Source organism: Spinacia oleracea, chromosome 6 (assembly GCF_020520425.1).
Source record: "Spinacia oleracea cultivar Varoflay chromosome 6, BTI_SOV_V1, whole genome shotgun sequence".
NCBI classification, from domain to species: Eukaryota; Viridiplantae; Streptophyta; class Magnoliopsida; order Caryophyllales; family Amaranthaceae; genus Spinacia; species Spinacia oleracea.
The window spans coordinates 56,443,078-56,464,903 of NC_079492.1; the positions used below are offsets into that span (position 1 = coordinate 56,443,078).

A 21,826-nucleotide genomic window follows, 5' to 3' on the forward strand; every position below is an offset into this window, starting at 1 on the left:
CGATACTATAATACATAGTATTTCGTATCGATTGTTTTGCCCTACCCCATTGAATGCAATATTCGCTACTAAAGGCTACGGCAACGGTGGCTACCACCTCGAATAGCTAATTGATGGGGAATGTTTTTGTAGCGAATATATTCGCTACAAAAGGCCAAAATAATCACCACGAAAGCCCTTTTTTCTTGTAGTGCTGAAGCTAGACTAGCAGGGCCTATACATTATCGTTGGATGTATCGCTTTGAAATGTGAGTTTTGTTAGCTATGGTTATTGTAGAATTACATTTATAGTGTTGTTGTACTAATTTTTTTATGTATTAGGGCAATGCGAACATTTAAGTCATTTGTGCGGAACAAAGCTCACCTGGAAGCTTCAATTGCTAACGGGTACATTGAAATGAAATGTCTGACATTTTGCTCGAGATATATGTCTAAGATTGAGACGATATTCAATCGCCCTAATCGAAATGAAGACATTAGCCATTCTCAACCGTATAACTTGTCCATCTTCTCTAGAATGGGCAAGCCTTTGGGGAAGACTAGTCTAAGACAAATGACTGTTGAAGAGAGACGAGAAGCTCAACTTTATGCATTGTTTAACTGTGATGAAGCACGTGTTAGGTTATGATACATATGACATTACATAGATCATGCGGAAACAACCATTAACCCAGGACAACATATTATTTACACATAATCATATAGCATAATTTAGATGCATACTCTTTGTTGCGTGCCCTCCCTAGCTGCGCCCGAACCGAACAAGAACAAGTCTTTAGGACTCCAAGTGTCGTCCCTCCGTAGATAGTCCACAGCACGTCCGGATCCGCCTTAAGATTGACCAACTAGAATCGCCCTTAAGGTACTAGAAAATTTCGGCACTTTTATGAGCAAGATGTGTGTTTTAATTTTCTCTCAAAAACTCACTTTTTGAATACTTTGAAACTTGTTATAAATTGTGAGCCCTAGCCTCATATTTATAGGGGTATGGAAAGGGAATCGAAATCCTATTCAGATACAAATTAATTAAACCTAGAATCCTACAAGAACTCTAATTTAATTAATTTATCAAATAGAATTAGGAATTTAATCATTAACCGAACTCTGCATGTTTTAGGAAACGTGCACGAACACAAACACTTGCACACACACGCACGGCAGCCACGATGGGCCCCCATGCGTGCGCGCGAGCAGCAGCCCACGCAGCGCCCGCGCGCGCTGCGCGCTGCGCGTGCTGTGCGCGCTGCGCAGCCTGCTGGGCCTGGCCTTGCGCTGGGCCTGGCGTGGCTGTTTGTGCGGCGCGCTTGGCTTGCTGGGCGATGGCCTGGCTTCGTGCTGGGCCTCGTCCGGCAGGCCTCGTCCGATGCTTATTCGTACGATGCGCTTCCGATTAAATTTTCCGATTCCGGAATTCATTTCCGCTACGAACAATATTTAATATTTCCGATTCCGGAATTAATTTCCGTTTCGAACAAATATTTAATATTTCCGTTTCCGGAATTATTTTCCGATTCCGGTAATATTTCCGATTCTGACAATATTTTCGTTTCCGGCAATATTTCCGATTCTGGCAATATTTCCATTTCCGATAATATTTTCCGATATGTACCATGTTTCCGTTTCCGGCAACATCTACGACTTGGATAATATTTATATTTCCGATACGATCCATATTTCCGTTTCCGGCAATATCATCGTTTCCGGAGTATTCATTTCTTGCCTGTGACGATCTTAGCTCCCACTGAAACCAAGATCCGTCGGTTCCGAATATTCATAGATGGAGTATTTAATGCCATTAAATACTTGATCCGTTTACGTACTATTTGTGTGACCCTACGGGTTCAGTCAAGAGTAAGCTGTGGATTAATATCATTAATTCCACTTGAACTGAAGCGGCCTCTAGCTAGGCATTCAGCTCACTTGATCTCACTGAATTATTAACTTGTTAATTAATACTGAACCGCATTTATTAGACTTAACATAGAATGCATACTTGGACCAAGGGCATTATTTCCTTCAGTCTCCCACTTGTCCTTAGGGACAAGTGTGCATTTCCTAATTCCTTTGTCGCTCGATGCTTGCTCTTGAACATAAGGTAAGAGTTGTCATCCTTATTATGTCCAGAGGTGTTCCTCGGTTTCAGAGTTCAACTGATCAAATAAACAGATAATCATAGCCTATGATTCATCCGAGCACGGCCATGCATTTCACAGTTTCTAGCTCTCCGAGTGGCCTTGTACAACTTTTAAGCATCTCATCCCGATTTATGGGAGGACAATCCCAATCTTGCGATCTTGAGATTAGACTTCGTTTGATAGGTGATTACCTGAGCGTTGCCTTTATAGCCTCCTTTTACGGTGCGACGGTTGGTCAACGTCAAAGCAACCAGTTCTCAAACAAGTAATCTCAAATCACTCAGGTATTGAGGATTTAGTGTCTAATAATTTAATGAAATTTACTTATGACAGACTTTCATCTCTTACAGTAAAGTTTCATAGGTCTTGTCCGATACTAGTATTCCCAAAGTAAGTATCTATGCAAATGATTATGACATTGCCATGTCCACATAGTTCAAGAAACAGAACTACTAGTCATCTTGCATTCTAGTCGTCTAACGTTTTCTATGCGTCCAATTTTATAGAAAACTCCGACTAGGGACCATTTTCAACTTTTGACATTCAAGTTCACTTGATAGACATTTCTTAGTCACAGGACTGGTCCTGACAGTCTATCTTGAATATATTGTCAAATTGAAGGGACTCATCATTTAATACTAAACCAAGATTAAATGGAATATGAAAACACATTTCATATATGATAAATGTTCAACCCCAATGTTTTACAACCATGGGCCTCTAACCCATCTTTAAAACATTTCATGGAATTCAAAGCTATGTTTGATTTCCAGTGCTACAACGTGAGTGTTGCTTCTCACTTGTTGCATAGGTTTAGTTATCATGCTTTGCCAATCTTAATATCCTTTTCATCGAATGTTCTTCGAGATATGATGATAAGATCTTTTGAGTTTTTTTATTATGTGATCTAGTCTTTCTTACTTCGATAGTGGTTCTACGCATTTTGCAATGAAGAATCATCAAGTTAGCAGACATGTGATCCACCCAAGTTCAATGAAGAACTCATTAATATAAACAACTCTGTTTTATTGCTTCTTAGGCAATAAGTACTTTTACTTCAACTGTTTAGGTTGCTAGTGATGCTTTGTTTGGATTTGCTTATCCAAGCAGTTCACAGATATGTGGAAGACTTTCCAGCTATATCTTAGAACATATTTAATTTCCCACGCAACAACTCATGGTCTTCAATCCATGTTGCCATTTCAAAACACGATGCTCTTTAGCTCGTCCTTGTCAATGGTTAACTCCAAAGGGTCTTGCTTGATCCTTTGCCAGTGTTTATGCGTGTAGCATCAATATTTAGCATATCTTTATTTCCTTGAATCAAGAAGTAATCCTATGTACCTTTTCAGGTACCATAAGTTTTTCTTGATCTCAATCTAATTGGTCTTCACTTAGATCAATAGAGATTGGTATATGTTCGTCATGCCTAAAGTCATACGATACGTTTTTGGCGATCCTCATATTATATCATACATGATAAATTCTTTTGTAGAATAATTCCCAATTGAATTCTATTCATGTAACTTTAGCTCATTCAATTTCAGTAGATACTGAATCCAGCTAAATTCTTTGACATATAATATAGGTGAAGAATCTCATTAGATTCTTTGATGTTAACTTAGTAAATGCTTATACATAGTTCAAACATCCTTTACTTAGATTTATTCACATGGGTCGAATATCTCCAATGGAGACTTTCGTGTTTGATTTAGTAAATGCCATTACTTAATCCAAAATAATATCATAAGATCTTTGTAAATAGATCTTTAATACCCAGTATGTACTAAGTTTCGCCATGGTCCATTATTGATGAATAATTTCAAATCTAAGTCATTAGCATTTGAATGTTATTTCACAATAGAGAGATATGTGTGTGATACACATAGGACCAATTAAGTTTTAAGTACTCCCACTAAACTTCTTATATATCTATAAGAATCATGTATATTTTATGAAACTAAAATACTTATTAGTTTCACTAAAATACAGTTCCAATTCCCAATTGCTTGCTTAAATCTGTACTTAGATTTTATAAGCTAGCTTTCCTTTTCAAGCATTTATTTGGATCCACAAACTCTATGACATACCATGTACATATTATATTCCATCATTTGATTGAGGAATACGTTTTGTCATCCAATTGCCATATGTACCAATATGCAATCATTGCTTGAATTATAGACTTAAGCATTACGATTTTGCATGAGGTTTCAACACAATCCATGCCATGAATTTGCTTGTAACCTTTAGCAACTAATCTAGCTTTGTGTGTGAACACAATTCCATGTTTGATGGTTTTTATCCTTAAAACAAACTTGCAACCAATAGGTGTGAAACTATTCTTGCAAATCAACAAAATTTCAATTTTGTCATCAAAACATTGAGTATGTTTTATGGCCTCTAACCATTTAAAACATTTGAGTCTATATATGGCCTCTAACCATTTTAGGGAATCTGGGTTTCGTCATAGCTTTCTTACAAGTCACAAACTCATTAATCTACATGATAATAGTTTGACTGCAAGTTGTAGGTTTCTTCACTATTTAATAGAAGAATCTCATAGTTTCATTGACCTGATCTCTATGTTTCTTCACTATCTAATAGAAGAATCTTATAGTTTCAGTGACTTGAATTCTATGCCTACTTGGGTATAGAACATCAAACAATAGAATATCAATAGCCACTTGAAAGTCCTTTGAATATTCTGTTCTCCTTGAAGCACTTGTAAAGTCTTCTAAGAGATATCTATTCTTTAAAGCCACTTCTAAAGTCCTTAAAGAATAAGTTCGGATTTTCTGAAGCACTTCGAAAAGCCTCCGGAATGTCCGTTTATGTTTGTTGTTCGCCTCGAAAGTTTTCGAGGTCTATTTTCTCCCACTTGTCATTTTGGAAACGAATCTCCAAAAGGACATTATTTCGAGCAAACAAACATTATGTTCTCAAAAATTCGTGGTAGAAACAATACCCTTGTGTTTCATTTGAATAAATCACAATGAAACATATATCTATACTTGGGCCTTAGTTTGTTGAATAACAAACAGTAAGCTCCCACTGAGTTTAGGAACTCTTTAGATATATTATGAAAAGATATTCTGAAATTACTTTTCAATAGCTTTGACGAATTTGGTTTAGTTTGGTGGTAGTTGAGCATTTTGTTTTAGAAATTATAGGAAAAGTCTTTATGATTCATCATTGATCGAATCAAGTACTAATTGACTTCGATCATTCCAACGTAGATATGCCATATCTTATGGACCTAGATTGTGAAATTATAACACACAATCATTGATGATCATATTTGGTCTCAAGTAATCATCAACATGATCTAACCTAGATCTTTATGATTTCTTGCCAAGTGGATTTTATACTTCTGAATCTTTGAACTAGCCAAACAGATTCAAACTTATATCAAATTGAGTAAATAAACCTATATTCACTCAAATCTGTGTGAAATAATAAAGTCATAAAATCTTTCTTAAGCTTTGAACTCTATTGTCTAGGCGTTCTAACAATAGTTCATATCTTTTGTTACTTTCAACAAGTAAGACTAGCTGTCTTAAAATGATCTAGAAATCAATCAACTTTCAAAAGTCCATCAAAATAGAGCTTATGAATGTTAACTTGTTGATATGGTCTAAGCAACAATGCCAAAGATTAGTGGAACTCAAATCAAAGGATTGATTTGAACCTAGTAAAGTTCTTTAAAGAGTTGTTTGTTTTAATCAAGCATATTGACTCAACCTGTAATTGACCATTTCATTCAAATAAACAAACAAACATTGTTTTTGTTTTTCTTGAATGTGAGTCTTTCTGTGTTTGAAAACAGAAATTTAGGTATGTTGATTATGGAACAAAATAGCCATTAAGTTCCAGCCTAACAAACTTAGATGACCCTACAATTAATGTAGCATTGCCATGCTTCATTTCCCACTTGTAGGTCATTAGTGTATCCTAGCTTCCATTGTTTGAGTTATTACCGAAGTAAGAACCTCAAGCGGTATATGATACCAAGGAAGTTTGATTGCTAGGTCACTTCTCTTTAAACATAAACTTATAGGTAGAAACGGAATCGTAAATTCCTTTCATTTGTTCCTCGTTTTCCTATTTCTTGTACCTTTTCTTATAGGCTTAAGAATTAAATTCTTTAGTGTTGACTTTTATACTTTGTTAGACATGTCCAATGTCACCAACAAGGTTCTTTACCATTTTAATTTATGTTGAATATTTTGTTTCAACTAGATGATCTTACCAGAAGCTTCTAAAGTTCTCTAAGCATCGATCTATTCGAATGTCTAGGGACTAGACTCATTCGAGAATTAAATGGACAAAGATATTAGGTTGTTAACCATTGGTAAAGCTGAGCGTATTAAACTCAATGCTTCATGATTTCAAAACTACAGTGTATTTTGAATTCACAAGCACCAATTGGTTTGCCATTCGATTTTGATATTCGAAAACAACCATAAAAGTCGATATAAGAAACGTACATTTTAAATTGCTCACTTTCTCTCTTTTCCGTGAATCGTTCTTGGATTCACTACCAATCGAGGAAATTTACTGTTACCGTTCTAAAAGGATTTACTGCAGTGCAAGATATTTAATTATAAACAATAATTAAAACATACATTGAAGCATGCAAAGTCTAAACATTTATCATGAATAATAACTTGAAAATAAAAGCAATCATGCAATTTAAACAAGTCATTAGCATTTTATTCGAATTATGTGTTCCGGCAGGTGTGAATAAAATGATTCCAAGATCCTAAAATCATTGAAGAACTAAGCACAGTTTGTCGACTTAATCCTAAAACATCTTAGGTAAGCAAAAGCCTTTTGCTAATAGTCTAGAAACTATTCTTGGTTGATAGGTACGTCTAAGAACTTATTAGGTAAACCTATCGATTTTGCCACGACATAAAAGGACTCCTTACTTATATCGTTGAGTTTCACCAAAACTAACATGTACTCACAATTATTTGTGTACCTTGCCCCTTTAGGACCAATAAGTAACACCTCGCTGAGCGAAAACTATTACTAGATTGATGTAAAGGATATCCAAGCAAGTGTATATTTTGGCATGGCACCTTTTAACTCAATTTTTTTTAAGTTTGGAACTTAAGGCTCTTACTATGTTGGTTAGATTTTAAGTGAACTAAAATCCTTAATCATGCAACATAATCAAGCTTTTGATCTCATGCATTTTAAGACATATTTAAAAGCAATAAATAACTTATAACATGCATAAGATAAATGTGATCTAGTATGGCCCGACTTCATCTTGAAGCTTTAACTTCAAAGTCCGTCTTGAAAATCTCCGTGGGAGGCACCATTTTCTTCAAATAGGATAAGCTATAACTAATTACAACTATTTGATGGTTCGCAGACCATATTTGAATTGAAAAATAACTTTGGTACTTTAGACCAATTACATTCAAATTAATGGTATGCAGACCATATTTTCTATCCTATTTGGGCCATACTAGTCACTTCATAACCTGCAAAACAGTACATATACAATATATACCATTCACCCATTCATTATCATGAATGGCCCACATAGCTGGTTAGTAAAACACATTATGCATCACGTAAACATTTGCAGCAATTAATCAAGGGCACCAATAATCTACCAATTATTCAGTCCTTATTAATTCTAATCAAGTTGTTTTAACCTTAAGGATTTGTAGACCTAATCAAGAGTTTATGACTAAAAAACGCTCCCACTTAAACCAATAAATTCATATGCTTTACTAATTTTAAACATAAAAATGTATTTCTAGTCTAACCGGAAACATACAAATTTAATTAAAATTTAAAGCTCATATAAATTTATAATTGAATCCAAAAAGTTTAATTTAATTTCAGTCGTATTTAAATTAATTCATGATTTTAATTTTAGTAAAATAATTAGAATAAATAAAATTTATTATAATTACAATATTCAAAATTAAAATCCAAGAAAATAATTTAAATTATTAATTTTAAAATTAATTAAAATTACGTGAACTGAAATTTTCAAATTAAACATTCAAAACGATCTTTAATCGTAACGCAAACACCCTACGCGTTGCACGCCCATGGGCCGCACGCACACAGCCATTGCTGGCCATGTGCGCGCAGCCCATGCGCTCGTCGCATAGCTGCTGCATCCCCATCGCAAGCCTCCGTACGCATTGGTGCTCGCTGCGCGCGCCAGCGCTCATCGCACGCGAGCTATCGCTCGCAGTGCGGGCGCGACATCGCTCGCTGGGCGCGCGACATCGCTCGCTGGGCGCGCGAGCCATCGCTCGCTGGGCGGGCGACATCGCTCGCTGTGCGCGCGAGCAATGCTGGCTGTGCGCGCGAGTCCTCGCTCGTTGTGCGCGCGAGCAATGCTGGGCGCAGCGCTCGTGGCACGCGAGCTTGCGCTCGCTGCGCGCGAGGCTGCGCGCTCTTGTGCGAGGCTGCGCGCGTTGTGGCGCAGCTCGCTTGCTGCCCACACGCGACTGCCTTGGCTCGCCCTTCGCCCATGCCCATTCGTCCATTGCTCGTGGCACACGACACAAGGCAGGGCTGCTGCCTTGTGCTCGTGCACTACGCCCTTGCTCATTGCATTCGTGCCGCACGGGCGACGAGCTCCCTTGCTCGTCGTCGCATGCCCGCATTATACAACACCCCTTAAGGGTAACACGAAGCGTCCATTGCTTCGTGCGTGCAAGTTTTATGAACGAATCGCATAAAAATTTAAAATTTATATTTAAAATTAATGACAAATTAATAAATAATATTAATTTCATAATTTTAGGGCGAAAAATCGAAAATTTATTATCCAATTGATTTCCGATTGTTATGGATTCAAGTCTAGGTCATAAAAATTTAAAATTTATCATAAATTTACAATTTTTATGGTGGTTTTTAATCATAGGTTTCTAATTAAATTACAATTAATTATGAAAATCAAATTAATTCTAAATTATTCTAATTTTCAACAAATTAATCATAATTACAAATTAGATTGCATAATTAACAAGACTAGGCATTCAAACTTGTTAAACATATGCAGTAGGTCAATCAAAAATTCAAGATTTATCAACAAGAATCGCAAATATTTAATTTAACATCTTAAATTTACGAAATTTTGCATTCGAAAAACTAAAACCTTCGAAAAGTCATAGTTAGGCTTCGAATTTGAGAATTCTGGGTTCGGCAGAAAAATATTGTTTTTGTCAAAATTTTAGAATGCCTTTTACATGCGGAATTGACACAAAAATCACTCAATTCGGATGAGTAACGAAGAAACTGCCGAAAAACTGCGTACGTATAATTAAATAAACGCAATTTGCAATTAATTAACAATTACGAAAATTAATCACCCCTTTTAATTCTTGCAAATTTGTAATATTTAACCATGTTCATGCAATTTAGATTATGAAAATAATAAGGGGCTCGTGATACCACTGTTAGGTTATGATACATATGACATTACATAGATCATGCGGAAACAACCATTCACCCAGGACAACATATTATTTACACATAATCATATAGCATAATTTAGATGCATACTCTTTGTTGCGTGCCCTCCCTAGCTGCGCCCGAACCGAACAAGAACAAGTCTTTAGGACTCCAAGTGTCGTCCCTCCGTAGATAGTCCACAGCACGTCCGGATCCGCCTTAAGATTGACCAACTAGAATCGCCCTTAAGGTACTAGAAAATTTCGGCACTTTTATGAGCAAGATGTGTGTTTTAATTTTCTCTCAAAAACTCACTTTTTGAATACTTTGAAACTTGTTATAAATTGTGAGCCCTAGCCTCATATTTATAGGGGTATGGAAAGGGAATCGAAATCCTATTCAGATACAAATTAATTAAACCTAGAATCCTACAAGAACTCTAATTTAATTAATTTATCAAATAGAATTAGGAATTTAATCATTAACCGAACTCTGCATGTTTTAGGAAACGTGCACGAACACAAACACTTGCACACACACGCACGGCAGCCACGATGGGCCCCCATGCGTGCGCGCGAGCAGCAGCCCACGCAGCGCCCGCGCGCGCTGCGCGCTGCGCGTGCTGTGCGCGCTGCGCAGCCTGCTGGGCCTGGCCTTGCGCTGGGCCTGGCGTGGCTGTTTGTGCGGCGTGCTTGGCTTGCTGGGCGATGGCCTGGCTTCGTGCTGGGCCTCGTCCGGCAGGCCTCGTCCGATGCTTATTCGTACGATGCGCTTCCGATTAAATTTTCCGATTCCGGAATTCATTTCCGATACGAACAATATTTAATATTTCCGATTCCGGAATTAATTTCCGTTTCGAACAAATATTTAATATTTCCGTTTCCGGAATTATTTTCCGATTCCGGTAATATTTCCGATTCTGACAATATTTTCGTTTCCGGCAATATTTCCGATTCTGGCAATATTTCCATTTCCGATAATATTTTCCGATATGTACCATGTTTCCGTTTCCGGCAACATCTACGACTTGGATAATATTTATATTTCCGATACGATCCATATTTCCGTTTCCGGCAATAACATCGTTTCCGGAGTATTCATTTCTTGCCTGTGACGATCTTAGCTCCCACTGAAACCAAGATCCGTCGGTTCCGAATATTCATAGATGGAGTATTTAATGCCATTAAATACTTGATCCGTTTACGTACTATTTGTGTGACCCTACGGGTTCAGTCAAGAGTAAGCTGTGGATTAATATCATTAATTCCACTTGAACTGAAGCGGCCTCTAGCTAGGCATTCAGCTCACTTGATCTCACTGAATTATTAACTTGTTAATTAATACTGAACCGCATTTATTAGACTTAACATAGAATGCATACTTGGACCAAGGGCATTATTTCCTTCAGCACGACCTTTCTTGACGTGAGTGTTTTCTTATATATATATATATATATATATATATATATATATATATATATATATATATATATATATATATATATATATATATATATATATATATATATATATATATATATATATTTATCTTTTTCTCATTTAATAAATGAAACTAAAGGTGCTTGTACTTTTATGTGTAGTGAGTATGAAAACGAGCCGATCTCTCAAAAAATTGACCTTTGCAAGTGGTTTGAAAATAGAGTAAGTGAATGCATTATTTGTTTCACAATTTTTTATTTTGTTTAATTGTTTAGTGGTTAACTATTAATGACATATAGATTGCAAAGCTTTGGAAAGAAGAGGATTCTAGAGTTATCGAAGAGTTGTTATGTTTAGCTCGTGGACCGATGAAAAAAGTTGTCCCTTTTGATGGATATGTCATTAATGGATTTAGATTTCACACCAGAAAACGACAAAGAAATCGAAAAACTCAAAATAATGGTGTAGTTGTGAAAGGAGACGAGGAAAGCGGACAAAAGGATTTCTATGGGATTTTAGAGGAGGTTGTTGTGCTAGAGTATGATGCCTTAAAGAAACGAAGTAGTCCCGAAATTGTGTTGTTTAAGTGTAAGTGGTTTGATGTGTTCGATGAGAGAGGGATCAAAAAAGGTAATTTAGGAGCAGTGCTTATCAATGTTCATCGGAGGTTGAAAACCAATGAGTCATTTGCATTAGCTTCTCAAATTGAGCAAGTGTTCTATGTAGCTTGTCATAATGAACCACAATGGAGATTTGTTATTAAAGCTAATCCACGAAACTTTTTCGATTTCCCTATTGACGAAGATTCTCAAGAAATGGAACCATTATGGGAACATGCACAATCACATATACCCAACTATGAAGATAAGCAAGATGGAGATATCCCTTTAGTGAGAAATAATGTTGTATTTGAGGTGGTTGATGCTCATATTGTAGATGATAATCGTATGAATGAAATAGATGGTGAACATGAGGAGAATGAAGATGATGAAGAAAGTGAGGACGCGTTTTTCGATACAGAGTGTATCTTTATGTAGACATTGGAGATTCGGGCTCAAGGAAGCATATTATAGAGGCAAGACGAAGGCACAGGCAAGAGCCAATAAACCTCCGACTGTTGATAAGGAAGCATGGGTATGGTTGGTTGATGAGTACTGGGGTAGTCCAAAACAAGAGGTTTATTTCTTTTCCATGTTTTTAATTTACTTATTAATTTTTAATCGTACTATATTATTTTTACTAAGATTTGTTTTTTGAATTTCTTACATATGCACTTGTAGCGTATTAGCAAAATTAATACAGAGAACAAGCTAAGGCTAACGGAAACACCAGCCAATGGTTCAAGGTCTACTGCAAGAATATGTTATGACATGGTGTGTAATTTTGGAATTTTCTATTAGTAGGTTTCAATGTTATTTTGTATTGGTATACATGACGTATAATTATTTGTTGTATTACATGTAGATGAATGAGCCACCTGTGTTTTCCACGCAAGATCTTGAAGGATCATCAGAACCTGTTGAAGTGGAACAAGAACCCATCTATCTCAGATTGTTTGAGAAGACCAAAAAGTAAGTCGAACTTTAATTTAACTGCATTATCTGAATATATTTACAGGAGTTACTTTAAATTTAGTTTTAAGGATCAACAAAATCTGTGAATCTTCTTGGATGCAACTTATTTTCCTAATTTTTTCTTCGTGATAAAAAATTGTTTTCCTACATTTAAGCTGCAGCGAGCCATCCATTTTATTTTGAAAATGTTTTCCTGTTTCCAGACTGCATTATGTTTATGATAAGGTGTTTTTCCGTCGTTGAAAGATCAACACCTAATTCAAACAAAATTTATAAAATCGCTAGACTAACCAACTATATGAACTATATATAGTGGCAAGTAAAGGGATCGTCCCAAAGAAACGATGGTTCTCGAGTTTAAATGTCAAGCTAGTTCGAACAAGAAGTTTGGTTTTAGTTATCAAGCTAAAACTAACAATTAAACTAGATTGAATCAAGAAAGGGGAAACGTTAGGGAGTTGGGGATAGTCTAGGGAAATTGGAGGAAATGAACTACCATCTAGTAATCATGAATGATGCAATGACATAGGGGAATGAAACCATAAGACGTGCTCGCCACCTCTCGGATGGAGCACGCGAAGCAACCTAGCCTATAGAAGAGCTTTCGCATAGTCCTAAGCTAGATAAGCTTGCATATAATAGGAACAATCATTCGCTTGCATGAATTAAGCCCACAATGTCTTGCCAAACCTAAATCATACATTCCAATCTAATTCAATCAACTAGCATTTGCAACTACTACTCAATTGATCATGGAAAATCCTAGCACTAAATAAATTTAATCACATCAATAATTCATCAATCAAGTCATCAAGTTCCCCTAATTTAGCCCCTAGGTTCTCCCCTTTCCCTAACCTAATTCTACTCACTAATCATTCTAGAAATCAAGAAATCCATTAATACTAGATCAGCAAGCATGAAATTGAAGGAGTAAGAAGAGAGAATCAAGAATTCAATTGCAAACTAAAATCAACAACTAGAGAATTGAGAATTAATGGAATTAAAATCAAAGCAAAAGAAATTCAAGAAGTTGAAGAACAATCAAAGAACTATGAAAAAATAGCATGAACAAAATACTAAGAACTTGAATTGAATTGCAAGAAAAAGAGAAGAGTTGAAGGAATTACAGATTTGAAGCTTGAAATCAATGAGTTTCTCTCTCTAGAACACTAGCTTGAAGAGCAAAACCTCTAAAACTTCCTAAAATCTATTTCTGAAATTAATTGTTTAATAAAAATAATGAAAATTCTATTTATACAAACCTCTAAGAATGAGAAGTTTGAACTCGAAAAGAGGATCCCGCGGAGCCGTGCGAACGGGCATACCCAGATGCGATCGCCTCAGTGCGAGCGGGCTGTGATTCCATGCGAGCGAGCTCAGCGACGAATTTCTTCTTCGATCCGTGCGATCGTGCTCACAAACCGTGCGATCTCACGGGCCTGACTTAGCCGAATTCTCAGAAATCTTCATGTGGTCGCACGGAAATTTAGTGCGAGCCCACCAAAAATCCGTGCGAGCGGGCTCTTCTTCTGAGCGGTCGCACGAAATCCCAAATAGTTCCTGCATCGTTTTTTCGATTTCGTGCGAGCACACATTCTTGGGGCACAAGCGCACGAGCCTGCTTGACTTTGGAGACAACTTTGCTGGCCCGTGTGAACACACATAAATTCTGTGCGATCGCACGGGCTTAATTCGAGCAATTCTCAAGTCTTTTCCATCATTTCCAATATTTTTACCTGAAAAGTTCTTAAGGGGATAAAAATGCAACAAAACTATACAAAACTATCAAAAAGTATAATAAAATTCTATAAAATCCTAGGCCTAGAGCGACATAAATTCCGCTCATCAAACTCCCCCAAGCTAAGCGTTTGCTAGTCCCTAGAAAACCAAGCATGAAATAGGAGAGAATGAGCCATTATTCAAAATCTAAAACGACGAAAATAAGAACTACTAGAATGCACACTAACTCACTTTCGTAAGAATCACGGTTTCATTTAAGCGCATGCGACAAGCTCTTTAAACCCCACAATCGCTCATGGGGGCGAGTGGGATCTCGCAAGGGTTTCCAAAGAGAACACCCATAACTCTTCCAAAAATTTGAATCAAGGCAAGACCTAGAATGAAAGACAAACCAAGAAAAGGAATGAAAATAAAAAGAAAGAAAAGAAAAAAAATAAAGGAAAAGAAAATAGAAAAGAAAGAAAACAAAAAATGAAAAATGAAACTACAAAACTCAAGAAATGGGCCTTTATTATGGAACAAGTGTGAGAGAATGCTAACATTACTAAACAAATAAACAAATGCACGCTAACCAATGTCCTAATTCGAGTGAAAGATTCAAGTGCCAAGCAAAGAGAACTAAGGGAAAACACTAGTCCCAATTCCCCTACAACCGAGCATACCACGTCAAATCTCTAGATCCTATCCACCCTTGAGAATAGCGTCTCGAGACACCGCGAAGGCGCCAGAAAATAAGATCAGGCTACCCGACATCTTAGCATGACAATCCCATTCAATAAACTTGACCAAATCCTCCCTCCACCGACAATGACTCATCTCAAAAGGGTCAAGAGGACTTTTAGGGTGTAACGTAGGCTAGGGGTAAGGTGTGGAACAAATTTGGTAATTTGGTGCTCATACCTAAAGTGAAGCGCAATGAATGAACTCAAATCAAGCAATCGAACCATAACAAATTCATACCACTTATTTGGGGTACCCCCAAGCTTATTCAACAACAACACTAAACTAGAACTCTTTTTTTTGAACTTTTCTTGATTTGATTTTTTTTTTTTTGTGTTTCAATTGAAACTTTTCTCATTGCCTTGTTTTTTCTCTATTTTTGGCTTTTTCAAAACTTTTGCTTTTGCTTATTTATTCACTATATACAACATACTTCCCAAACTTTGCCATTCATGCCAATAACAATCATTCCTCATCTTTGCATATTCATTCAAAACCAACAAACATCATAACACAAGGCTTCACTATCACTTCTAAGGCTGAAAACAAAATAAAGGCTATTAGGCTTGTAATGTGCTCATAAGAAATGAAGGGGAAAGGCTCAAATGGCTAGCAAGGGGGCAAATGCAAACAAAAACATATGAGAAAAATAGAAAATAAAGTCCTAAACTAAAAAGAAAAATATTCACCGAAAGAAATGCCTCTATCGTCCCCTAAAGTAGTTTGGTTGCGGTCTCGGGAAGGAAATAGTCAAATCGGGAGATAAGAAAGTCAATGCTAAGGATCCATGCCACTCAATATATGTATGTGTATTTGGGCTAATTTGAACATGAACCTCACATGGGGGAAAATACCACTCTCTCCGGTTTCAAGTCACTACAGAGATCGACACCATCTTACCACAAGCCAAGGGTTCAAGATGCATGCTGCCCAAAGTTCAACCAACTTTCTTAACACCAAATCCTAGATTCGACCCAAGACATAGAAAACCGTGCAAACTTCTACCAATTAGGAATAAAAGCATTCTAACCTACAAGTTCCAATTTTATTTGCCAAAATCAAGAATAATGCCTAAGAAAACCTAGAAAAACTTGCCTTGACAAACGGAAAGGAAAAAGAAAGAAAAAGAAAGAAAAAGGAAGAAAATAAGAAAACACACCAAAAAGGAGAACAAAAAGAAACAATCAAAACAAACGAAAAGAAAATAAAATCAAACTAAAAACAAAGAAACTAACATATACAAGTGCACATAATTGTATGGTTTCAAAGAAATGAGCTTCACAAATAGGCAACCACACAACAAAACTCCCCCCAAGCTAGAATTAGGCCATGTCCTTAAGGCCTAAAACTAAACAAGGAGGGGCGCAACTACCCATCCAACCAAATGCCCCATATGCAATATGCCTGTCCCAAAGAATGCAATAGAGTTAGAAGGATATTACCGGATATGTCGTGGGAGAAAGTCCCGCAAAGAACCAGTAAAGACCGAACCAAGTTCACCGAGAAATCGACGAACTAGGCACATGGTGGAAAGGGTGAACCCACCGCAATGAAAGATACCAAAAACATGCATAAATGGAACAATAGTTACGAAACGAAAGCAAATGAAATCTAAGAGTTAGATAACCGGGTTGCCTCCCAGGTAACGCTCGTTTAACGTCGTTAGCTTGACGAATCCCCTCAAAACTCATGGGGGGTCAAATTCAACTAACTTGGGGTCATCATTAGTCAAAAAGTTTCTTTTCGCCCCCATGGGCACAAACAATTTACCGACATCACCATTCATAAGGTGCCAACCAAACAATCCGCCACCAAGCTTCTCCTTGGCTTTCTTAGGCTTCTTGGCTTTCCTAGATCTCTTGGCCTTGTTTGCCAATTCATGAATTACTTTGGAGGTTGTAGCCCTAACATCACCATCAACATGCATCCCAAATATCTCGGGGATGGTTATGACATCATCAAACTTATCATCAAACACCCTTGGGATCACATGGACTTTCTTGTCATCGGGAGAGGACCTAGAAGGCTCATTATCAAACTTAGAAACACGAAAATTGTTAGAAGGGTTAGCATGTCAGCAATATCTCTCAATACAAGCAATAGTTTCAACCTTCATACAAGTTTTCATCTTTGCAAAACACCCTTCACCAAGGGAAAACTTGAAGCTAGCTTTTGAATCTCCCGCTTTCAAGGTTATTAGTCCTCCTTTCACATCGATAAGAGCACCTGCGGTGGCCAAAGATGGCCTCCCCAAGATAATGGGGGTATGGTCATCCTCATCGATGTCCAAGACGACGAAATCAACGGGGATCACTAATCCTCCGACTCTCAAGGGTACATCCTCAATCTTTCCAATAGGGTACTTGACCGAACGGTCGGCAAGTTACAAGGTGATGTTGGTTGGGACAAGATCACCAACTTCAAGCTTGGAGAACACCGAATAAGGCATTAGACTAACACTAGCACCCAAATCACACAAGGCATTGCTTATTTCAAGCTTTTTTATAGCACAAGGGATAGAAAAACTACCCGGGTCTTTGAGTTTGGGTGGCATTTGGTTAAGAATAATAGCACTACGATTCTCGGTGAGGTTCACCATCTCCTTTACGTCGCAATTCCGCTTCCCACTCAAGATTTCTTGAGTAGGTAGGCATTTGTTACAACGCATCCGTAAAGGGGAGAGTGATATGCAATTTTCGAAGAACCTCAAGAAATTTTGAGAATTGCACATCTATATAACTTGTGCCTTATGAATCTTTGGGGATAGGGAAGCTTAGGAGTGGGGAGAGGTAAAAGAGTTGCCTCTTTTTGTATAGGAGTGTCTCCTACATCATCGATGGTAGGCTCCTCTTCTACCACATCATTGTCGCTAGACTCAACGACTCCCTCTTGATCCTTCCCATTGGACTTAGAAACCTCATTGGCTCTAGGAACATCATCTAAAGTCTTCCCACTCCTTGTCATGATTGCATAAATTTGCTTAGGAGGTTGACCTTGGGGTGGGAGACTAGTGTGCACTTGTTGTTCCTTAATGGTGTTAGCGAGTTGAGATAATTGGGTCTCAATCATTCTCAAATGAGTATTGTATTGCTTAAATCCATCCTCAAACTCAACATTCTTTTGACTTGCGCCCCCACAAACGACTCCATAAGAGCCTCAAGGTTAGACTTGAGAGGCGGGAGTGGTGGAGGTGCAATGCCACAACCACTAAGGTTTGATTGAAATTGATTGCAAAAGGTCCTTGGTCCATTGAATTCGGGAGGTGGAAATTGGGACACACCATAAGGACCTCCCGAGTTCAAAGGATAACCCCCACTAGAAGCACCCCTAAATTGCCCATAAGAGTAGTTATAACCCCCTCCACGTTGATGGTTTGGATTATAGCTACTTTGATTGTATTGGCCTTGATTACCAAAACCTTGAGGTTGACCATAGGGCGCTTGGCTTTGATAGCCTTGTGCTCTATAGCCACCTCGGTTTTGGCTATCATACCCACTTCCTTGGCCATAGCCTTGATGGGAACCATACATGGGGGGCCCTCTAGGTTGCCTAGCAAAATTTTGATTGTTGGGGTTATAGTTCCTAGACCTCTCATTCAAGGCATGAGCATATTCCACATCAAAATTACCTTCATACGAAGGGCCATAATCCACAAAAGACACATTATGAACCAAGGGACATGCATTGGGGAAGTGACCAAAATCTTGACAATTATCACAAAAAGAAGTGTCCGGAGGCATAGTGTCATAGGAACTAACCTTGCTCTTCCCTTTATTGAGAAGAGTGGCCGAATGAGGTGGAATTGTAGATGGTGATGGCGGTTGGCTTGGTGTGCTTTCAAACTTTTCCAATCGCGAGCTAAGCTTTTCAATGATCCTAGCTTGCTCCATAGCATAAACCAATCCTTTCCCATCATCATTCCTTCCCTTGCCAACATAGTCCCTTGCACCAACGTGCCAAGCTTGATAATTTTGGACCACGTCCTCAATTATCTCCTCAATTTGATCTTGAGTCTTGTTCATGATGGGACCTCCCGCGCCCGCATCTAGACTTATCTTTGAACTTGGACTCAACCCCAAGGAGAATGTTTGAAGCAACAACCATTTAGGAATCCCATGATGAGGGCATTCCCTTTGGTACTCCTTAAAACGATCCCAAGCTTCGAAGAGCGACTCATCTCGCCTTTGCTCAAAAGATTGAATTTTATGGCGATATTCCGCCGTCTTTCCATGCAAGTAAAACTTTCCAAAAAACACACTAGTCACCTCGCTCCATGTGCGAAGTGAGTTGGGCTTTACCTCCTTGTCAAGCCAATCACTAGCTCGTGCAAGTAAAGAGAAACGAAATAAAGTCAACCTCACGTAGTCCGATGTGACACCATTGTGTTTGATTGTGTCACAATAATGCTCAAATTGCTTGAGATGCTCGTGAGGCGACTCATTGCTCTTCCCACAAAAGGGATGGCTTTGCACCAAGTTGATCAAGGCAGGATTGATCTCGAAGTTGTTAGCACTAGTTGTGGGTGCTTGAATACCACACGTCGCTTCGAATGCCCCCGGTATTCCCAAGTTCTTATCCGGGAGCGCCATAGTCTTAATAACTTGCTCACTCTCTTCTTGTTCCTCACCAACACTCAAGGCTTCGAACTGATTATGACTTGATGAGCTAGTCAGAACACGCCTAAGTCTCCTTAGAGTCCTCTCCAATTCAAGGTCAAGAGGATGGAGGATCCTTTGACGAGCACGACCCCTATCAAGCATACAAACTCAAGAAAACCGTGAGAAATGCCAAGGAAAAGAAAGCTATGCAAGAATTCTAGAATGCAATTTTTTTTTGTGTTTTCTAATGATAAACTAGTCTCAACTTAAACTCAAAAACAACAACCGTTCCCCGGCAACGGCGCCATTTTGATTAGGTGTTTTACCGTCGTTGAAAGATCAATACCTAAATCAAACAAAATTTATAAAACCGCTAGACTAACCAACTATATGAACTATAGTGGCAAGTAAAGGGATCGTCCCAAAGAAACGATGGTTCTTGAGTTTAAATGTCAAGCTAGTTCAAACAAGAAGTTTGGTTTTAGTTATCACTATCAAGCTAAAACTAACAATTAAACTAGATTGAATCAAGAAAGGGGAAAAGTTAGGGAGTTGGGGATAGTCTAGGGAAATTGGGGGAAATGAACTACCATCTAGTAATCATAAATGATGCAATGACATAGCACATAGGGGAATGAAACCATAAGACATGCTCGCCACCTCTCGGATGGAGCACGCGAAGCAACCTAGCCTATAGAAGAGCTTTCGCATAGTCCTAAGCTAGATAAGTTGCATATAATAGGAACAATCATTCACTTGCATGAATTAAGCCCACAATGTCTTGACAAACCTAAATCATACATTCCAATCTAATTCAATCAACTAGCATTTGCAACTACTACTCAATTGATCATGGAAAATCCTAGCACTAAATCAATTTAATCACATCAATAATTCATCAATCAAATCATCAAGTTCCCCTAATTTAGCCCCTAGGTTCTCCCATTTCCCTAACCTAATTCTACTCACTAATCATTCTAGAAATCAAGAAATCCATTAATACTAGACCAGCAAGCATGAAATTGAAGGAGTAAGAGGAGAGAATCAAGAATTCAATTGCAAACTAAAATCAACAACTAGAGAATTGAGAATTAATGGAATTAAAATCAAAGCAAAAGAAATTCAAGAAGTTGAAGAACAATCAAAGAACTATGACAAAATAGCATGAACAAAATACTAAGAACTTGAATTGAATTGCAAGAAAACGAGAAGAGTTGAAGGAATTACAGATTTGAAGCTTGAAATCAATGAGTTTCTCTCTCTAGAACACTAGCTTGAAGAGCAAAACCTCTAAAACTTCCTAAAATCTATTTCTGAAATTAATTGTTTAATAAAAACAATGAAAATTCTATTTATACAAACCCCTAAAAATGAGAAGTTTGAACTCGAAAAAGGGATCCCGCGCAGCCGTGCGAACGGGCATACCCAGATGCGATCGCATCAGTGCGAGCAGGCTGTGTTTCCATGCGAGCGAGCTCATCGACGAATTTCTTTTTCGATCTGTGCGATCGTGCTCACAAACCGTGCGATCGCACGGGCCTGATCTAGCCGAATTCTCAGAAATCTTCACGTGCTCGCACGAAAATTCAGTGCGAGCCCACCAAAAATCCGTGCGAGCGGGCTCTTCTTCTGATAGATCGCACGAAATCAAAAAAAGTTCCTGCATCGTTTTTTCGATTTCATGCGAGCAAACATTCTTGGGGCACGAGCGCACGAGCCTGCTTGACTTTGGAGACAACTTTGCTGACCCGTGCAAACACACAGAAATTCTGTGCGATCGCACGGGCTTAATTCGAGCAATTCGTCCTGGTTCTTGATGAAGCCAAAATTATTGACTGCTTCATCAAATCGTTTATTCCAAATCCTTATACCTACTTTAGTCCGTAGAAGGACTTCTTAAGCTTGCATACCTTTCCTTGGTTCTTTTGATCGACAAAACCCTCCGGCTGTGTCATGAACACGGTCTCTTCAAGAACACCGTTCAAGAAGGCAGTTTTGACATCCATTTGCCATATTTCATAGTCATGAAAAGCGGCAATCCCAAGGATTATCCGAATAGACTTAAGCATCGCGACTGGAGAAAAGGTTTCATCGTAGTCAACGCTATGAACTTGCCTGTAACCTTTTGCTACCAATCTAGCCTTGTATATGTATACAATTCCATATTTGTCTTTCTTCAACTT

At 38.0% G+C, this 21,826-nt stretch overlaps 1 protein-coding gene and 1 non-coding gene across 2 annotated transcripts; one reads left to right on the forward strand and one right to left on the reverse strand.

Annotated features, from left to right (window-relative positions):
* Positions 1-17,751: 17,751 nt before the first annotated feature.
* Positions 17,752-19,634, reverse strand: LOC130463170 (uncharacterized). Its single transcript, XM_056832220.1, has 2 exons — positions 18,538-19,634; positions 17,752-18,115 (listed from the first exon to the last, which is right to left on the reverse strand). The coding sequence occupies exons 1-2, from the start codon at positions 19,632-19,634 to the stop codon at positions 17,752-17,754; spliced, it is 1,461 nt and encodes a 486-aa protein (XP_056688198.1).
* Positions 19,156-19,258, forward strand: LOC130464545 (small nucleolar RNA R71). The gene has a single exon (XR_008924945.1). It is a non-coding gene; the product is annotated as a small nucleolar RNA R71 (small nucleolar RNA).
* Positions 19,635-21,826: the final 2,192 nt, after the last annotated feature.

Bases quoted from the DNA above. Each gene is read 5' to 3' on its own strand.
- LOC130463170 (XM_056832220.1), bottom strand. From the start codon at position 19,634: ATGGCGCTCCCGGATAAGAACTTGGGAATACCGGGGGCATTCGAAGCG. The intron at 18,116-18,537 runs GTATGATAGCCA...TACTCATTTGAG, and splicing joins GGCTATGGCCAAGGAAGTGG to AATGATTGAGACCCAATTAT.